A 16,579-nucleotide genomic window follows, 5' to 3' on the forward strand; every position below is an offset into this window, starting at 1 on the left:
CTGCAGCTCTGGCGAATATAGGCGGGCCAGCGGGACAGTTTGTAGCGTTAGAAGTAAACAAACCTGGTTCCTTTTGCAGAGGGGAGACGCTGAAAGGACGTCTGGGAGAGGAAAATGCCCAGTGCAGACCTAATGTCGTTGGTGAGTCCTTTTCCAAGTATCTTTCTTGTTGTAAGGCACTTGTCCAGTATGTTTTATTTTTAGTCCAAAGGATGAGTGTGTAGATTTCATCTCTGATGCTTGCCTTTGATAGCTGAGAGTTTCTGCCTCCTTTTACTTTGGATTTAATGATTAGATGGGTAGTGACTGAAATAAATGTATGAATATATATATATTTAATGAATGTGAAGAATTTTTGCAAAATTCTTGCAGTTGATTTTAATCTCTCCTTTCGTATACTACCAGAACCGTTTTAAAACGTCAATGAAATTTTGTCTGGATCTGCCATATATTAGTTTATAAGTGTTAGTTTCCCAGACTAGAGTTATTCCCTGGAAGGCAGATATCTTGTCTTATTTGTTTAGAGGTGATAAACACCTGTCATGGTGCTCTGTATATAATAAGTTGCTATTTGCTGAGTTGAGCTAGTTTGAATGTACTTTCTTCTGTTGTGGTGAGGAGTTGGCCTGTTTTGGTAGAGGCTGTTTTTTCCCCTCTTTTGAGATCTTTCTGTGCTTTTTTTTTCCCCCCCCCCCCAGTGAGCAGGGAAGATAGAATTGCCAAATGAGCGTTTACCAAAATGACGTTTTATTCTTGGGACATTTGTAGGTTCCATAGAAGTTCTTTATTGATTTTTATTTTTTTCATAGAGGGTGTTAGTGAGAGAATTGTGAGGAACCCATGATTTTCAAATAGCAATGTGTTTAGTTTTTAATAAGTTACGTCTTTGATGTCTCTTTGTACAAAGAGACATTGATTTGAAAACATTTCCTTTCCCTCTCTCGATGTCAGTATCCCAGAGAGTTGATAGCTGTCACTGGGAAGTTGGCAAAAACTAGTAGTGAGTTTTGTTTTGTTTTTTTAAATATCCACGGCTGATGTCCTGTAATGTCAAAATCTCTAAGGTCTGCAGGAGAAGTTGAGAGATCAACCAAGTTGTGACTAGTTCTGGTTTGCGGTGAGGAGCGAGGATGACTTTGGAGACGTAGACAGGTACTTGGTTTATCCAAGATTCAGATGAAGGGTTCACCTAAAATAGTTGTTTTTGCCTCAAATTTCATACATTGTCAGTAGATAATAAATTGTGTTCTGTAGTATTAAATTCTTATTATAAGAGCAGTTATGTTAGAAGAATTGGAAGCTATTAATAAAAGGAAGCAGCCCCCAATAATTCCGCTATTCAGAAATAGCCACTACCAGCACCTTGCAGAATGATCTGCAATAATTGGCAATTTCTATCTCTTTTATAAATCAGTACGTATATGTAAATTAAGATTCCTATATGTTAGTAGGATATAACTCCATACCCAGAGATGTATGTATTACATCCTGGGCCTGTGGGCTCCCTTTAGCAGTCTGAGCAGTGAGTGCTTTTATTTACAATATTAACTTTGGAATCAGTTTTGTTTTGAAGTATTTCTCTAGCTATCACTACTGCTTTTCACTTCCTCATTTGAAAATCTAGTTCTTTATGGGTGTTGCCTTGCTCATTGGTGCAAAGAATTAAATCATATAAATAACAGCTGGCCTGTGAGAATCATCCCTCTCTGAAGACACTGTACATGTTGCTTGAGGTGCCCTTGAGGGAAAAATTGTCCTTCTTTCTTTGACTGTACTGTGCTAAATGATAAAGAACCAGTGATCAGGGCTGGGTTTTCAATGAGGATGCTATAAACGTTTGGTCAACATCTGAGTTCAAGGTGTTTCTCTGTACTTGCTTTGTATCGTGTGATGCATTACACATGTTCTTGGCCCTCTAACTGGAAAGGAAGGCCTCTAGTTAATAGAAGATAACCTCAGCATAGGGCAGCATATGGTAGAATTACAGAATTAGAAACAACCTTGCAAGTTATATGATGCAATTTCTTACTTTTATTGTACATGCATCCTTTTTAGAGTATTTCTGCTAAATGAATATCCAGTCATCCATCTTTTCTCCTGGGGGAATCAGACAGGCATAAGCTAAGATACAATAAGAGATGGATTCAGGAGTAATAATGTAAGTCTGATAGCTAACATTTATTAAGCACATATTACGCATTAGGTGCAGAAATAGATACTCTACATACTCATTTAATTTTCCTAAAATTCCTTGAAAAATATGCTGGCATTCTCCTTTTATAGATGAAAAACCAGACTTAGCATATCATAGCAATGAGGTAGTAGAGCTTTATTTTAACCACGGTTAGTCTGTCTTAAAAACCCTCTTTCTTGTCTACTTTGTGAAGCCACCTCTAAGTTGTCTTCACGGAAAGGTAAAGAAGTTACTGAACTTTGTGGCTGTTGAGAGCAGGTTTGTGTGGAGCAGGAGTGAAATAGTTCTGCCCTCTAAGGGGGCACTTTGGAAGAGTGGGGGAGGGTGCTTTTGGCTTCTGATCTAGTCTTGTCTGAACATACATGTTTTATTATACAGATCTTCATGTTTGTTTTCTCTTGCGTTGCAGTTGGGGCATTGTATTGAAATTTTTAAAAGTTATGTCTATAGGTATAATGTTATATTCTTTGAATTTCATTTCATAATAAAGGGCATTATGAAATATTATAGAAAAGGGCATTGGGTCTGATAGGGTTGAATACCACTGTGTGGAGGGCAGTAAAACTCGAAGGTGAACTGGAGTCCATGTGTAACAAGCCTAGGGTTCCGGAGGAGGACTCCTGGGCTGTCAGCCCTCGGTGCTTTCCTGCCCTTGATTTTGTCCACATTTGATTAAGGTGTTATGCCTGCCTTTTTTCCATTTGCTCATTTATGCCATGGACTGTAATACTTTCCACTTATGTCTCAGAGAGAATAAAACGAGTGAGTGGATTCATTCATCTGAGAATTGCAATGCTTTCAGAGGGAATTAAAGTCTGGAAATCTTTTAGCAATCTTTCTCCACTTTAGCAACCATTCTTTTTATCCATATTCTCCTCCTTCCTAGTGCTCAGGGGCTAGATCACTTTGAGAGTTGCAAAATACTCCTAGATTCTAAGAAAAAGATACTTTGTAAAGCTAAGTCTAGGTTTTAGACTTGTCTAAAGGGATGGTGCAGTGTTACTGTATGGACTGTGGTAGTTCTGGGTGGGGTTTGAGTGATAGTTGTATATCTAGGGTTGAGGTTCTCAACCAGGAGCAATTTTTGCTCCCCTCCCCGCCACAGCCCCAGGACATTTGGCAATGTCTAGAGACATTTTTTTCGGAGAAGGCAATGGCACCCCACTCCAGTACTCTTGCCTGGAGAGTCCCATGGACGGAGGAGCCTGGTGGGCTGCGGTCCATGGGGTCGCTAAGAGTCGGACACGACTGAGCGACTTCACTTTCACTTTTCACCTTCATACATTGGGGAAGGAAATGGCAACCCACTCCAGTGTTCTTGCCTGGAGAATCCCAAGGACGGGGGAGCCTGATGGGCTGCGGTCTATGGGGTCGCACAGAGTCGGACACAACTGAAGCGACACAGCAGCAGCAGCAGCAGCAGAGACATTTTTAAGGGCTTCCCTGGTGGCTCAGTGGTTAAGAAGCCACCTGCAATGCAGGAGTTGCAGGTTTGATCCTTGGGTCAGGAATATCTCCTGGAGTAGGAAATGGCAACCTGTTCAGTATTCTTGCCTAGAGAATCCCATGGGCAGAGGGGCCTGGAGGGCTACAGTCCATAGGGTTGCAAAGAGTCAGACACGACTAAGGTGAGTGAGCATAAGCACAGTGATAGTTGGGTTATTTTGCCCGTGGATCAAGCTCTACTACTTTGGAATATACATTGGAGAGCATACTTTTCTGAAGCATGGTAAAATTCCTAAGAAATGCTGTCTTTTACTACATTTCTGCAGCACAGTTTTCTTGATTTGGAAGCAGTAAACCCGTCTCAGTTTTGTTTTTCTGGTTCAAAAATCAGATCTTTCCAGATCTTAGAGCTTTATCTTTCACCCTTGACTCCTTTTCAGGGATGTTTTCTTAATGACTCTCTAATGGAGTTAAGCAATAAACTGAAAGATGGACACTAAAAGCTCATTTCTGTATTTGAATCTGATGTCTTATTTGTAGGCTTGTCTAGAAGAGAGGGAGGACAGGCAGGACATTTGAAATTTTGTTGACAGTTTGAGTGGCCATTGTAGGATGAGCACTGGTTTTGACGGTTCTAATTTTGTAAATAAAGCAGATTATAATAACAAGTATGATAATTTCTCCAGTTTTTGGTGTGAAGGAAAGGGAAGTTATAAATAGATAATCCCCAAATCCTAGTCTTTGGCTTGACTCTGCAGTCTGTGTGTCAGGAATTTTTAGTAACTTTTTAGTAACAGATAGCTTCCTAATTAGGTTTTGCACAATCCAGTATTACATGCAGTTTGTTCACATTGGTGGCAGAAATGGGAATCGGCTTGGGATTGAGACTTTTCCATAGGGAACTGATCTGCAGTGAATTGGTCCACATGTGGAAAGACACAGAATGCAATTACTGAGAGAAAAGCCATGCTAAGGGGTAAGGGCAGAGAAAGGAGCCATTCACCGGGGAAGATGGAACAGTGCAGGCTGAAAATAATTTGTTGGGTCTGTCTGTTATCTCCTGGTGCACTCCAACAGTTTGAGTGCCCAGAGTTAGGGAACGCCAGCGGGGTTGGTGTTAAGAGCGATTAGCTCTCTTAGGCCTGAAAGGGCAAGAGAGGGACTTGAAAGAGAGGGTAAGCTGTGGGAATGGAACCATTTCCGAACAGTGGCCTAGCAGGAGGGGATCCAGGGAAATAAACACCTCAGATGTTCTGCTGGAGGTTTTCATTGTCAAACCCAACTGGCAGCCAGAGGACATGGGGACCTGGGTGATTGAATTGAGGGGACAGCCCCATGAGGCACGTAATGGAGTTGGGGAAGGTTGGGTAGAGGATCAGGATACCCAGTATGCTGAAATCAAGGTCAAGTTAGTTTTGGGGTTTTTTCCCTTAATTTATTTTTGGCCGTGCTGGGTCTTCGTTGCTCTAGTTGTGGCAACCAGGGGCTAACTCTCTGGTTGTGGTGCTCGAGCTTCTTATTTCAGTGACTTCTCTTGTCATGGAACAGGGACTCTAGGGCATGTGGTGCGCAGGCTTAGTTGCTCCTGGCATGTGGGATCTTCCTGGATCAGGGATCAAACCCGTGTCTCCTGCATTGGCAAGTGGATTCTTTATCACTGAGCCACCAGGGAAACCCTCAGGTTAGTTTTGAAAGATATGGTGAGAAGACAGTGTTTGAGCAGAGTCTTGAAGAACGCAGGTCAGGGAACATTATAGAAAAGAAGTGTTGTCGTTTATTACAGAAGCACAGATTCAGAAGCACAGTTGCCGTAACTTCAGAGCTAGTTTGTTTCCATAGTAGCCTTAGAACCTTAACTGCCAAAGGGCCTTTAGACATCCTTCATTGCCACTTACCTTGCCGTGTGGGAAGCCGTTCTCGGATGCCTGGCCAGGAGTGGGTGCAGAAGACTTTCTCGGGGAGTCCTTTCCATTGTCGGACAGCTTTAATTGTTAGAAAGTTTTTTATTTGTCCAAATCACAGAATGTATCAGGATTAGGTTTGGCTGAATGTAAGAGAAAAATCTAAAGTATCAGAGATTTTTAAGATAGAAGTAAATTTTTCTAAAGAGAAATCCAGAGTAGACAGTTGATGACTGATAACCATCATTCCTAATTCTTTGAGGAAGTTCCACTGCTCAGAGTGCATCCCTTCGGGGTCAGACGGCTGCTTGGAGCTTGAGCTGTCACATTTTGCATTTCATTTGGCAGGAAGAGGAAAGGGAAGGAGAAGAGCTTGCCTGCATTCTTAATTTATTATACAAGCAAACCTGTATAAAGCATGTGAAAGTATTAGTCGCTCAGTTGTGTTCAACTCTTTACGACCCCGTGGACTGTAGCTCTCTAGGCTTCTCTTTGCATGGGATTCTCCTGGCAAGAATACTGGAGTGGGTTGCCATCTCTACCTCCAGGGGAATCTTCTTGATCTAGGAATCAAACCTGGATCCTCCTGCATTGCAGTCAGATTCTTTACTGTCTGAGCCACCAGGGAAGCCCCAATAAAGCACTTATCCTCATTTTAAAGAATAATAGTAAAGGAAACAATCATGTATCTACCACCTGGGTTAGGAAATAGAATATCTACCCCCAACCCCATGTTCCCCACCCTGGTAACATCTCCTTCCCTTTCCTCTAGGGATACTACTCTACTATCCTGATTTTGCAGAATAGTTATTCCCTTACTGTTTAAGAAAAAAAATTGTGTTACCACCTATTTGTGCATCCCTAATTTTAGTTTTATTTTTCAACTTGCTACAAATGGATTTATATGTATTTTTTTAACCATTAAAAAAATGGAAGTTTAGTTAATGTACAGTGTTGAGTTTGTTTCTGGTGTACAGCAAAGTGATTCAGTTACATATATATACATTTTTATATAGAGAGAGATTGGAGAAGGAAATGGCAACCCACTCCAGTGTTCTTGCCTGGAGAATCCCAGGGACAGGGGAGCCTGGTGGGCTGCCGTCTGTGGGGTCGCACAGAGTCGGACACGACTGAAGCGACTTAGCAGCAGCAGCATATATATAGAGAGATGTGCATATCCATTTATATTTCAGGTTCTTGTCAATTATCGGCTATTACAAGATACTGAATATATTTCCTTGGGCTACACAGTAGGTCTTGGTTGTTTATTTTATATACAGTAGTGTGTATATGTTAATCCCAGACTTCTAGTTTATCCTTCTGGTCCCCACTCTCCCCTTTGGTACCCATTAGTTTGTTTTCTGTGTCTGCGTCTTATTTCTGTCTTGTAGATAAGTTCATTTGGATCATTTTTTAGACTCCACTTCTAAGTGGCATCGTGTGGTATTTGTCTTGGTCTTGCTTCATTTGGCACGGTGATCGCTAGGTCCCTCCGTGGTGCTGCACCCGGCAGCACTGCGTCCTTTCTTACGGCTGAGCAGTGTTCCATTGTACGTGTGCACCACGTTTTCTTTAGTCATCACCCGTTCGTGGATGTTTAGGTTGCGTCCATGCTTTGGCTGTTGTAAATAGCGCTGTGATGAACACTGAGGTGAATGTATCTTTTTGAATTAGAATTTTCTCCAGATATATGTCTAGGAGTGTGATTGCAGGATCACATAACTATATTTTTAGTTTTCTAAGACACCTCCCTAGTATTCTCCATAGTGGATGCACCAATTTACATTCCCACCAACAGTGTACGAGGGTTCCCTTTTCTCTACGCTCTCTCCAGCATTTATTATTTGTAGACTTTTTAATGTTAACCGTTCTGACTGTTATATACCTCGTTGTAATTTTGATTTGCGTTTTTCTAATAATTAGACATAATGAACATCTTTTTGTGTGCCTGTTGGCCATCTGTTTATGGTTGATTCATTTTTATTGTTGTATTCCATTATAGCATAATCAATATATGATTACCACAGTTTATTTATCATTCCACTGAAGATAGATATTTGGACTGTTTCCAATCTGGGACTTTTTTGAAGATTACTGTTACGAACATTCTTATATATGTGTTTTTTGGAAAAATGTCTATTTAGATCTTCTGCCCATTTTTTGATTGAGTGGTTTGGGTTTTTTTGATATTTAAGCTGCATGAGCTCTTTGTGTATTTTGGAAACTAATCCCTCATTGAGTAGCGTCATTTACAAATATTTTCTTCCAGTCCATAGGTTATCTTTTTGTTTTATGGTTTCTTTTGCTGTGCAAAAGCTTTTAAGTTTAATTAGGTCCCATTTGTTTGTTTTTGTATCTGTTTATCTAGGGGACAGGTCCAGAAAAATAATGCTGCAATTTATGTCAAAGAGTGTTCTGCTTATGTTTTCCTCTAAGAGTTTTATAGTATCTGGTCTTACATTTAGGTTTTTAATCCATTTAGCGTTTATTTTCGTGTATGGTGTTAGGGAGTTTTCTAATTTCATTCTTTTACATGTTGCTGTCCTGTTTTCCCACCACCACTGATTGAAGAGACTGTCTTTTCTTCCTTGTGTATTCTTGCCTCCTTTGTCGTAGATTAATTGGCCATAAGTGTGTGGGTTTATTTCTGGGCTTTCTATTGTGTTCCATTGATCTATATTTCTCTTTTTGTGCCAGCACCATACTGTTTTGATTACTGTAGCTTTGTAGTATAGTCTGACATCAGGGAGTATGATTCTCCCAGTTCTTCTTTCTCAAGAATGTTTTGGCTGTTCGGGGTCTTTTATGTTTCCACACAAGCTAAAATTTTTTTGTCCTAGTTCTGTGAAAAATACCACTGATGATTTGATAAGGGATTGCATTGAATAATTTATATGTGTTTTTGATGGTTTTCCTATATTAGTACTTGTGAGATTCATCCACGTTGTTGCATGTAGTTCATAGTTTAGTGCATTCATTTTCATTGTTGTATAGCATTTCATTATAGCATAATCAATGCATGATTATCACAATTTATTTGCCATACCACTGAAGATAGATATTTGGAATTTCCTTTTTGAAGATTACTGTTACACACATTCTTGTATCTGACAGATGATCACCAGTGTTAAAAGAGTTTTTCTGGGATTTATTCCTAGTAGTGGAATAGGTGGATTCTAAAGAGTATATAGCCTTAACTTCCCTAGATAATGCCAGACTTTTCCAAAGAGGTTGATACAGTTTATAACTCCTAGCAACATTATATGCAAGTCTTGTTTCTACAGAGCTTGACAAACTTGATATTTAAAAGTTTTACATTTATATACCAGTCCAGTAGGGTTGAAATCTAATTGCTTTCCTTGCGCATTTCCCTGATTACTAATGATGTTGTGTCCTTTAAATGTTTATTGACTATTTGGATTTCCTGTTTTGTGGATACCTCTTTGAATCTTATACCTTATTATTTATCTGTTTCCTCTTGTAGTTCTGTTAGATTTTGTTGTACATAATTTGATGTTTTCTTACTAGGTACATAGAGATTTAAAATTGTTACATCTTACCTAGTAAGCTACGATTTTTATCTAACAATGCTTTTTGACTTAATATAACATAGCTACATGAACTTTTTGTTATGAAGTAGGCAAACTATAAATTTTTGGTGAATGAATGACTTACCTTGTAGAGGCAGAAACTTCAGAGCACTCCGCCAAGTCTGTTCTCCTGGCACAGTTATTTATGTGTCCTGTTATCCTATGAAGTGAACAAAGCACTTAAAAAGGCAATAGAGTTTTCTTTTTGAGAGGTACAACTTGTATACAGTAAAGGGCTCCAGTCTTAATTTTATGGGCATATGGATACATGTCCTCACTGCCCAGATCAAGATGTGAGAAGTGTCCAGCCTCCCAGCAAGCTCCTTATTTCCCTCCCACTTGATGCCTGCCAAAGGTGGTCACTCTTCTCATGATAAGTGGTTTTGAAGATTTTTCAACTTCGTGTAAATGGAAACATACATTATCTTTCATGAATGTCTTTTTCCCTCCAATGTTGATTGTATTTGTGAATTTCATCCATGGTCCTATGTAGGAAGATTTTTTAAAATTATTGCTGTTCAGTTTTACAGTGTATGAAATACTATAATTTATTCATCCTATAATTGATGAACATTTATGTCTCTATTTTTTGGCTGTTATCAGTGACATTGCAGCATTTTTGAACTTATCCTTTAGTAACCATAAATACAGTTGTTGGGTCACGAGGTATACTGCCAAACAGGTTTCTAAAGTGGTGGTACCAGTTGCTACTCCTATGTTTTCTTAATATGTAACTATTGGATTTAGCTTTGGGCAAAAAGTCTTCACTTTTTGTTACCTGCATACTAGACAGTGTAGAGAGCTTTGAGAACTTTCCTGAAGTAATGCAGGTACTTTTAAAATGTGATTATACCCTTTCTTTTCTCTTCAGTCTTACCTAGTCTGTAAATATTAATAAACATTTGATGGGAAAAACAAGCAAACTTGGTCTTTTTTGAATATTAAAAGTTTAGATTTGTAAAACACCATTTGTAGCGGTTAATTCCAAGGCTGAAATCATAATCCTTTGGAACTCTTTGAAACCTAAGTAGGAGTTGTGGAATATTTATACTTCATGCTCGGTAGTGAGAAGACCTGTCTCTTTGGAGACTTTTACCGAGAGGCATTTGAATTCAGTCCTTTGAATTGCATTTTGGCTGATGAGTCTAAAAAGGAATGCATTGATCCTATCTTGAGTTCTGGTCTTAATGGTGCTGAGTCTTTGAGAAAGCTGAGGCAAATCGATATTTGTTTCAAATTTTAATGGGACGGAATTGAGGACAAATATGAGAATGCCTCTGTGGCCCTGTTCATGGTTGAGTTGTATCACAGGCATGGTGAAAGAAAGCCTAGGATTACATTACCCAACCCTTTTTTTTTGATAAGGTTTCAGACGTTGTCCCACAAATCATGACTGCAGCAGTCAACAGCAGTCTATCTGGATGACTGAAATCAGGTTTATGATCTGTAAACATAATTATTAATAGGTAACTGGTTTAATCTGGTTTTCTTAGAATCAAAGGGGACACTTGCAACCTTCTGATTGAATTCAATTGATGAAGGCAATAAGATGACTTAACATCTGTCTTACAAAACCAAGGAGCAGCTTACTATTTACCTGCATTTATTAACATTATCTGTAAGAAAATACAGCATAGGCATGGGAATCAAACTATGTAAAGCCTCTTAAAGCTTTGCCTCTATGGCTTTGCTTGGAACTTGCAAAGGTCACTTTTCCTTGCTGCTTATGAAAAGGAAAGGAAAATGTTTATCACCAGAGAACTCACTCATCAGATACTTAGTTAAGTGTGTATTATCTGAAGCTGTTTGCTCATTACCTTACAGCATTTAAGATTCACAGCAACCCTTGAATTATTATTTTTCTTGTGAATTTTTTTTTGTTGAATTATAACAATGGCATCTGTTTTTGCAGATGAGGAAAATCCAGTTGCATAGAGGTTCAGTAACTACCAAAAGTCACACAGCTTCTAAGTTAGAGCGAAAATTAGAGTAGAAGCCTTTGAACACTATCCAGACTTTCTAGGATACAACAGTGGCCTGTGAAACACTATTAACACAACTCTCAGAGTCCACAGGAGTCGTGATGAGGTTTAAGTTCAGGACAGTACTCAGAGGTGGGTGTCCTTTTCAGATATCCTGGAGAGTGGCTGGAGTATGTGTTCATAAAAAAACACAAAAGATGTTTTTAAAAAGTGTCATCATTTTAGCAGTTAGTATTTCTGTTTATGAACTCTCAAAATGATACCTTTAAACAGTAGTGACCCTTTTTGTCTAGTTTATACATAATTACTGTACAGATTTCTTCATTGTTTTTAGACACTTAATGGATCCTTTTATTTGGAGCCCAAAGCTTTAATCTCTGTTTTTGGAATTGCAAAGCTTCTGCTATCTTTGGTCATATGGAAACTTTTTTTCAGAAAGACTTTTTTTTTTTTTTAAGTCTGTGAATACAAACAATTTAGGTGGTTGGTCTTAGCTGAGAGAACATTTGGTGAACGTAAATGGAATTGCTGAGTCATAATTTTTTTTTTCTTTTAAAGTATACAATCCAGTGGTTTTTAGTGTATTCACAGAGTTTGTGAAGCCATCACCACAATTTTTGAACATTTTCAAAAGAAACCCCTTATTCTTTAGTAGTAACTTCCTCCTAGTCTCCTAGTTTTGAACAAATACCAGACTACTTTTTGTTGATAAATTTTCTTGTTCAGAACGTTTCTTATAAATAGAATTATATACTATGTGGTGTTTTATAATTGGCTTTTTTCACTTAGCATGATGTTTTCAAGATTCATCCATGTTGTAGCTTGGATCAGAATGTCATTCCTTTTTATTTATAGGCGTGAGGCTTTTCCTGAAGAATTTTAAGTAATGGATATATTCAGTGTTTCTATTTTGTTCTCACCTGCAGGAAACATAGGCGTCTTGGGTTTGCTTTATACAATAGGATAGTTTTTTGTTATTAGAGGAGTTATTAACCTGAGGAATATGACCCCAGGGACTTGGCCTTTAGGATGCCCTGAACCCTTTGTAATTATCTGCGAGATTTTATATTCCAAAGCATTTTTTGATGGGGGAGCATAGGGGACTGAGAACATTTAGCTTTTGTTAAAAGATAATTTCCCCCAGAAGGTAAAGTTGTGACACTCATACAGGTATGAAATGAATACACACTTTTATCTTACTTACAGTGTTCAAAAGAGAAGTCCAACGAACCAATACATTTGTAGTTCAGGGGTATTAAAATGAATATGCAAATAGAGTCAAAACAGTTTCTTCCGTAGTGGAGAAGGGAGGCCATTGAGCCTTCGCTGGTCATGAGATATAGATTAAGAGGAGTCTGCATTACTATCTTATCTACAGCTTGTACATGTCTGACTCTTTGTAACTGTATGGACTGTAGCCCACCAGGCTCCTCTGTCCTTGGGATTCTCCAGGCAAGGATACTGGAGTGGGTTGCCATGCCCTCCTCCAAGGGATCTTCCTGACCCAGGGATCAAACCTGTGTCTCTTTACCAGTGAGCCACCTGCAAAGCCCAAACCTGTAAAACAACTTACATATAATCAGAATGCAATAATTCAGAGGGGTGTCCTTGATAGTATATACTTTTTCATTGGAAGCACACATTTTCTCCTACACTTTGAACAGATTATCCAAAAAGTCTGAAAGTCTTCCAAGTATTCATTTTAAATTTAAAGTCTTCAGTTTTAAAAAGTAGCTCCTTCATGACTAGATTTTGAAAGCAGACATTCTAAAAGTGTTTGTATCTGTTGAGGATCAGAGACCCAGGGATAAGTCTCTAGTAATTTTTTTGAACAGTGTTACTTGTTAGAAAGTTCCAGAGAAGTAGCCCTTGCGGTTTACTTAGGTCACACTTTTGGGCATGTGTTCAGTATTTCTCATTTCTAATAGCTGCGTGACTGTTATTGAAGGGAGGGGATTTCTGTAACTAGTTATAATTTGGAAAGTCTAGCTGTCTTAACTCTTGACAAAGGTAGGTGGATAATCCTATTAGTAAAAGAAGTACGGGAAGGGAGAAACCTAGATGACTGACTTCTTCCCCAGTTGCTCAGGGAAGTCAAGAATTCTCCTTTTTGTGTGAAGAATGTGGGATTATTCCCACTCAGTTCAGTTCAGTTGCTCAGTCGTGTCCGACTCTTTGCGACCCCATGAACCGCAGCACGCCAGGCCTCCCTGTCCTTCACCAACTCCCGGAGTCCACCCAAACCCATGTCCATCGAGTCGGTGATGCCATCCAGCCATCTCATCCTCTGTTGTCCTCTTCTACTGTTCCTACTAGACCTTGCTTATTATCCAAGGGGTCCTTTCTGGTCTTAAGAGGATGATGAACTTCTTTTGCACTTTGACAGGTAACTTTGTGTACATGTGCACAGTAAGTCATTTAGCTACTGACTGTAAGAGACTCTGGGAGTTCATTGCAGATTTGGCAACATTATGTGCTCAAATTTGCGGAGTGCTTTCCCTCAACATCTGCCCTACTTCCGTACTTCCCTCGGCCTGAGGTCATATTTACCAAGAAAACGCTGGTGGCTCAGTGGTAAAGAATCTGCTTGCCAATACAAAAGACATGGGAGATGCCAGTTCGATCCCTGGGTCAGGAAGATCCTCTGGAGAAAGAAATGGCAACCTGCTCCAGTGTTCTTGCCTGGAAAATCCCATGGACAGAGGAGAGTGAAGGACTACAGTCCGTGGGATTGATAAGAGTTAGTTGGATATGACTGAGTGACTGAGCACGAACTGTATCCCTCAGTCTGTACCTTTTGCTTGTTGAACTTAGTTTTGTGTATTTCAGTATTCTCTGCTAGGTTGAAGCTCCCCATAATGTCTTTTTTGATGTATTTTAGAAGAGCGGTGCTCAGAGTTAACAGTTGACAGAATCAGCATCTGTCTTCACTGGATGCCTGCTCCTGACCTAAATTAATAAAAAGTTTTCAACAACCATTTGGTAGTCTTTGGGGCTGCCAGCTTTTAGGAACTTGAATTTTCTGTGAATGCACTCTTAACAACTGTGTTACATTGCATGGCTGTCTCCTCTCAGAGGCCAAGATTGTGTTCCAGTGATGGTTGAGGTGCTTTGCCCAAATAATCTAGTGTTAAGTGTAGAGCAGTCAGTCTTGTCAGGCCTGTGAACTAGTACTGAGAATGTATATCTGACTCTTGAGGCCTGACTGGAAGGGAAAGTGTGGACAGTTAAGCGTTTTGAGACGAACTTCTCAGATACTGGATCATTTGACTTACATAGCGGAATTTTGGGGGAAGTATATGGTTTGCTTTTTACCTCCTAAGAAATGATGACTCATTGCCTTCAAACGTTCCTGTATCACACAGTTACCCTTGGTTGGTTGGAGTAGCTGTTTGGTTTATTGCTCAATTTCTTTAATGACTCAAGGGAGTTTTCCCTTTGGGCTTGTGATCTGTTTTTGCTGATAAACTTTAATGCCTTTTGAGGCTCTAAAGACAATAGTGTTTTCTTACCTGTTTACTTTATACTTTGAAGTTTTGCAGAATGTAATCTGAAGGAGAATCAGATTCAGTTAACTTTTTCCTCCTATTTTTAGAGTAGAAGTAAAGTAAGAATAAGCTCTTAACTCTTTGGCTTTCTTCTCTATTTTAATTTCATGCCCTTATTGCAGTCTCAGTCATTAGAGTATGATTTGCTTTTAAGACATTAAGACAGTGGGTGGACTGGGTAAAACAGGTTTTTCTTTTCCTCAACAGCCCATTCCTGCTTTAAAGCTCAGACTTCGGGATCTTGTGGAAAGACTATTGAGTGTTGAGTTGTGCACTTTTACTAGAGGATTTTGATTATTAGTATCTATAATTAGATTAGATTAGATCATTAGTGTCTCACCAAAGAATAAATATTAGCCATGAGCAGTGAATTGATGTGGCGGGGCCCCAGCTTTAACACTCCCAGTTAAGCTTGGTGGATGTCTCTTACCCCATCTAGTAATATGTTCTGGAGAAGGAAATGGCAACCCACTCCAGTATTCTTGCCTGGAGAATCCCATGGACAGAGGAGTCTGGTGGGCTACAGTCCATGGGGTTGCCAAGAGTCGGACACAACTGAGCGACTAAGCACAGTAATATATTAACTCAATTACTGAGTATTTCTTTTATCAAAGTAGGGGATGAGGAGAGAAGGGGTCATGTTATGGTGTAGAGAAAGGGTTCCTAACCAAGTGAGGATGTCACTGTCACCTGGAGGACATTTTCCAAAATATGTATTTCTGGGCTCCACTCTGTCCGTACAGTCCTGCAGGGTGGATTAATCTGAGAAAAGCTCCTTGGATGATTTTGGTGCCTTCTACTGGTTAGAAGTAATAATAACCATCCTTTCCCTGTAATGGAAAGGATGGTTATTATTAAGGAAAGAAGCATCATCCCTTGTGGGTCTGGAAATACCTTCTTTGAGTGATAGTAATTTTTAGAATGCTTCTTCTGGTCTGAGTTGTTAATTAAGAAATTTAATGGGGAAAAAATATCAGTGCATAATCAGGAAGTTGATTAGGTGCAGTACTGTTTCTCAAAGAAGGTTTTTGGAGGGGAGAGGGGGAAGAAGATGTGGATGGTGCCAGTACTGTTTCTCAAAGAAGGTTTTTGGAGGGGAGAGGGGGAAGAAGATGTGGATGGCGCCATTATGCAAAGTTTGCTTACAGAGTCATGTTCTCTTGAAGGGATTCAAGGACTGAAAATGGTTAATATCATTGGGGAGATCTGTAGGTCCGTGCTGATAGGAAAGTAATTTGTGATGCAAGAATTCTGAGTTTCCTGGACTTAGATGGACTCTGTCACATCATAGTCCTGGCCTCGTGAAAATGTTAAGAAAATAAACCCTAAGTATAAAAAGCACTGAGATTGTGTTGAGTGGAACCTTAGTGTTAATTCCTGTGCTGTTACACAGTCACGTTCTGAATTTAAGGAAGCCAGGAGGGAAATCACTCTAAGACACTGGTTTTAAACCTGAAGGTCATGATCCATTTAGAGGGATGTAGAATCAATTCAGTGGGCCAAACCTTTAAAAAGAAGGAAGAAATAGAAAAGAAATGTAAGTCTGTCACTAGTAATAAAGTATAAAGTATTTTGGAAATTTTTGTTTTGTTTTTATATCTTCTGTTGCTATATATGTGAGTTTGTGTTGTAAAATACATTTCTGTGGAACTGCATTGGGAAAGTTTGAAACTCAGTCTAAAAAGCAACAGGCCCTAAATTTACTAGCTTTGTAGACTGCTATTGTCGTGGTCACGAAAGTGTCTTGCACCCTTGAAATGACACAGGGGGTGAAAGAGCTCAGTATTAGAATGCTACCAAGCTCCCAGACACTCCAGCGGTTGCCTTTTGTTTAATAATGATTAGGATTATTGAATAAACCTTTAGATTGGAAATGGGATAAAGAGAAAGAGGAAGTCTGGTTACTTTTATCATTATT

The 16,579-nt window shown here is 39.3% G+C and overlaps 1 protein-coding gene across 5 annotated transcripts in view; it reads left to right on the forward strand.

The window, feature by feature from the left end:
• Nucleotides 1-16,579, forward strand: part of SGPL1 (sphingosine-1-phosphate lyase 1) — a 53,382-nt gene that overhangs the window by 1,267 nt on the left and 35,536 nt on the right. For all 5 annotated transcript variants that reach the window (XM_027531055.1, XM_027531057.1, XM_027531056.1 and 2 more), the window contains exon 2: nucleotides 80-141. In XM_027531055.1, the coding sequence (XP_027386856.1) occupies nucleotides 115-141 (27 nt within the window). In that variant the 5' untranslated portion in view covers nucleotides 80-114. The remainder of the gene's footprint in view (nucleotides 1-79; nucleotides 142-16,579) is intronic.

The sequence above is a fragment of the Bos indicus x Bos taurus genome, chromosome 28 (genome assembly GCF_003369695.1).
Source record: "Bos indicus x Bos taurus breed Angus x Brahman F1 hybrid chromosome 28, Bos_hybrid_MaternalHap_v2.0, whole genome shotgun sequence".
NCBI lineage: Eukaryota > Metazoa > Chordata > Mammalia > Artiodactyla > Bovidae > Bos > Bos indicus x Bos taurus.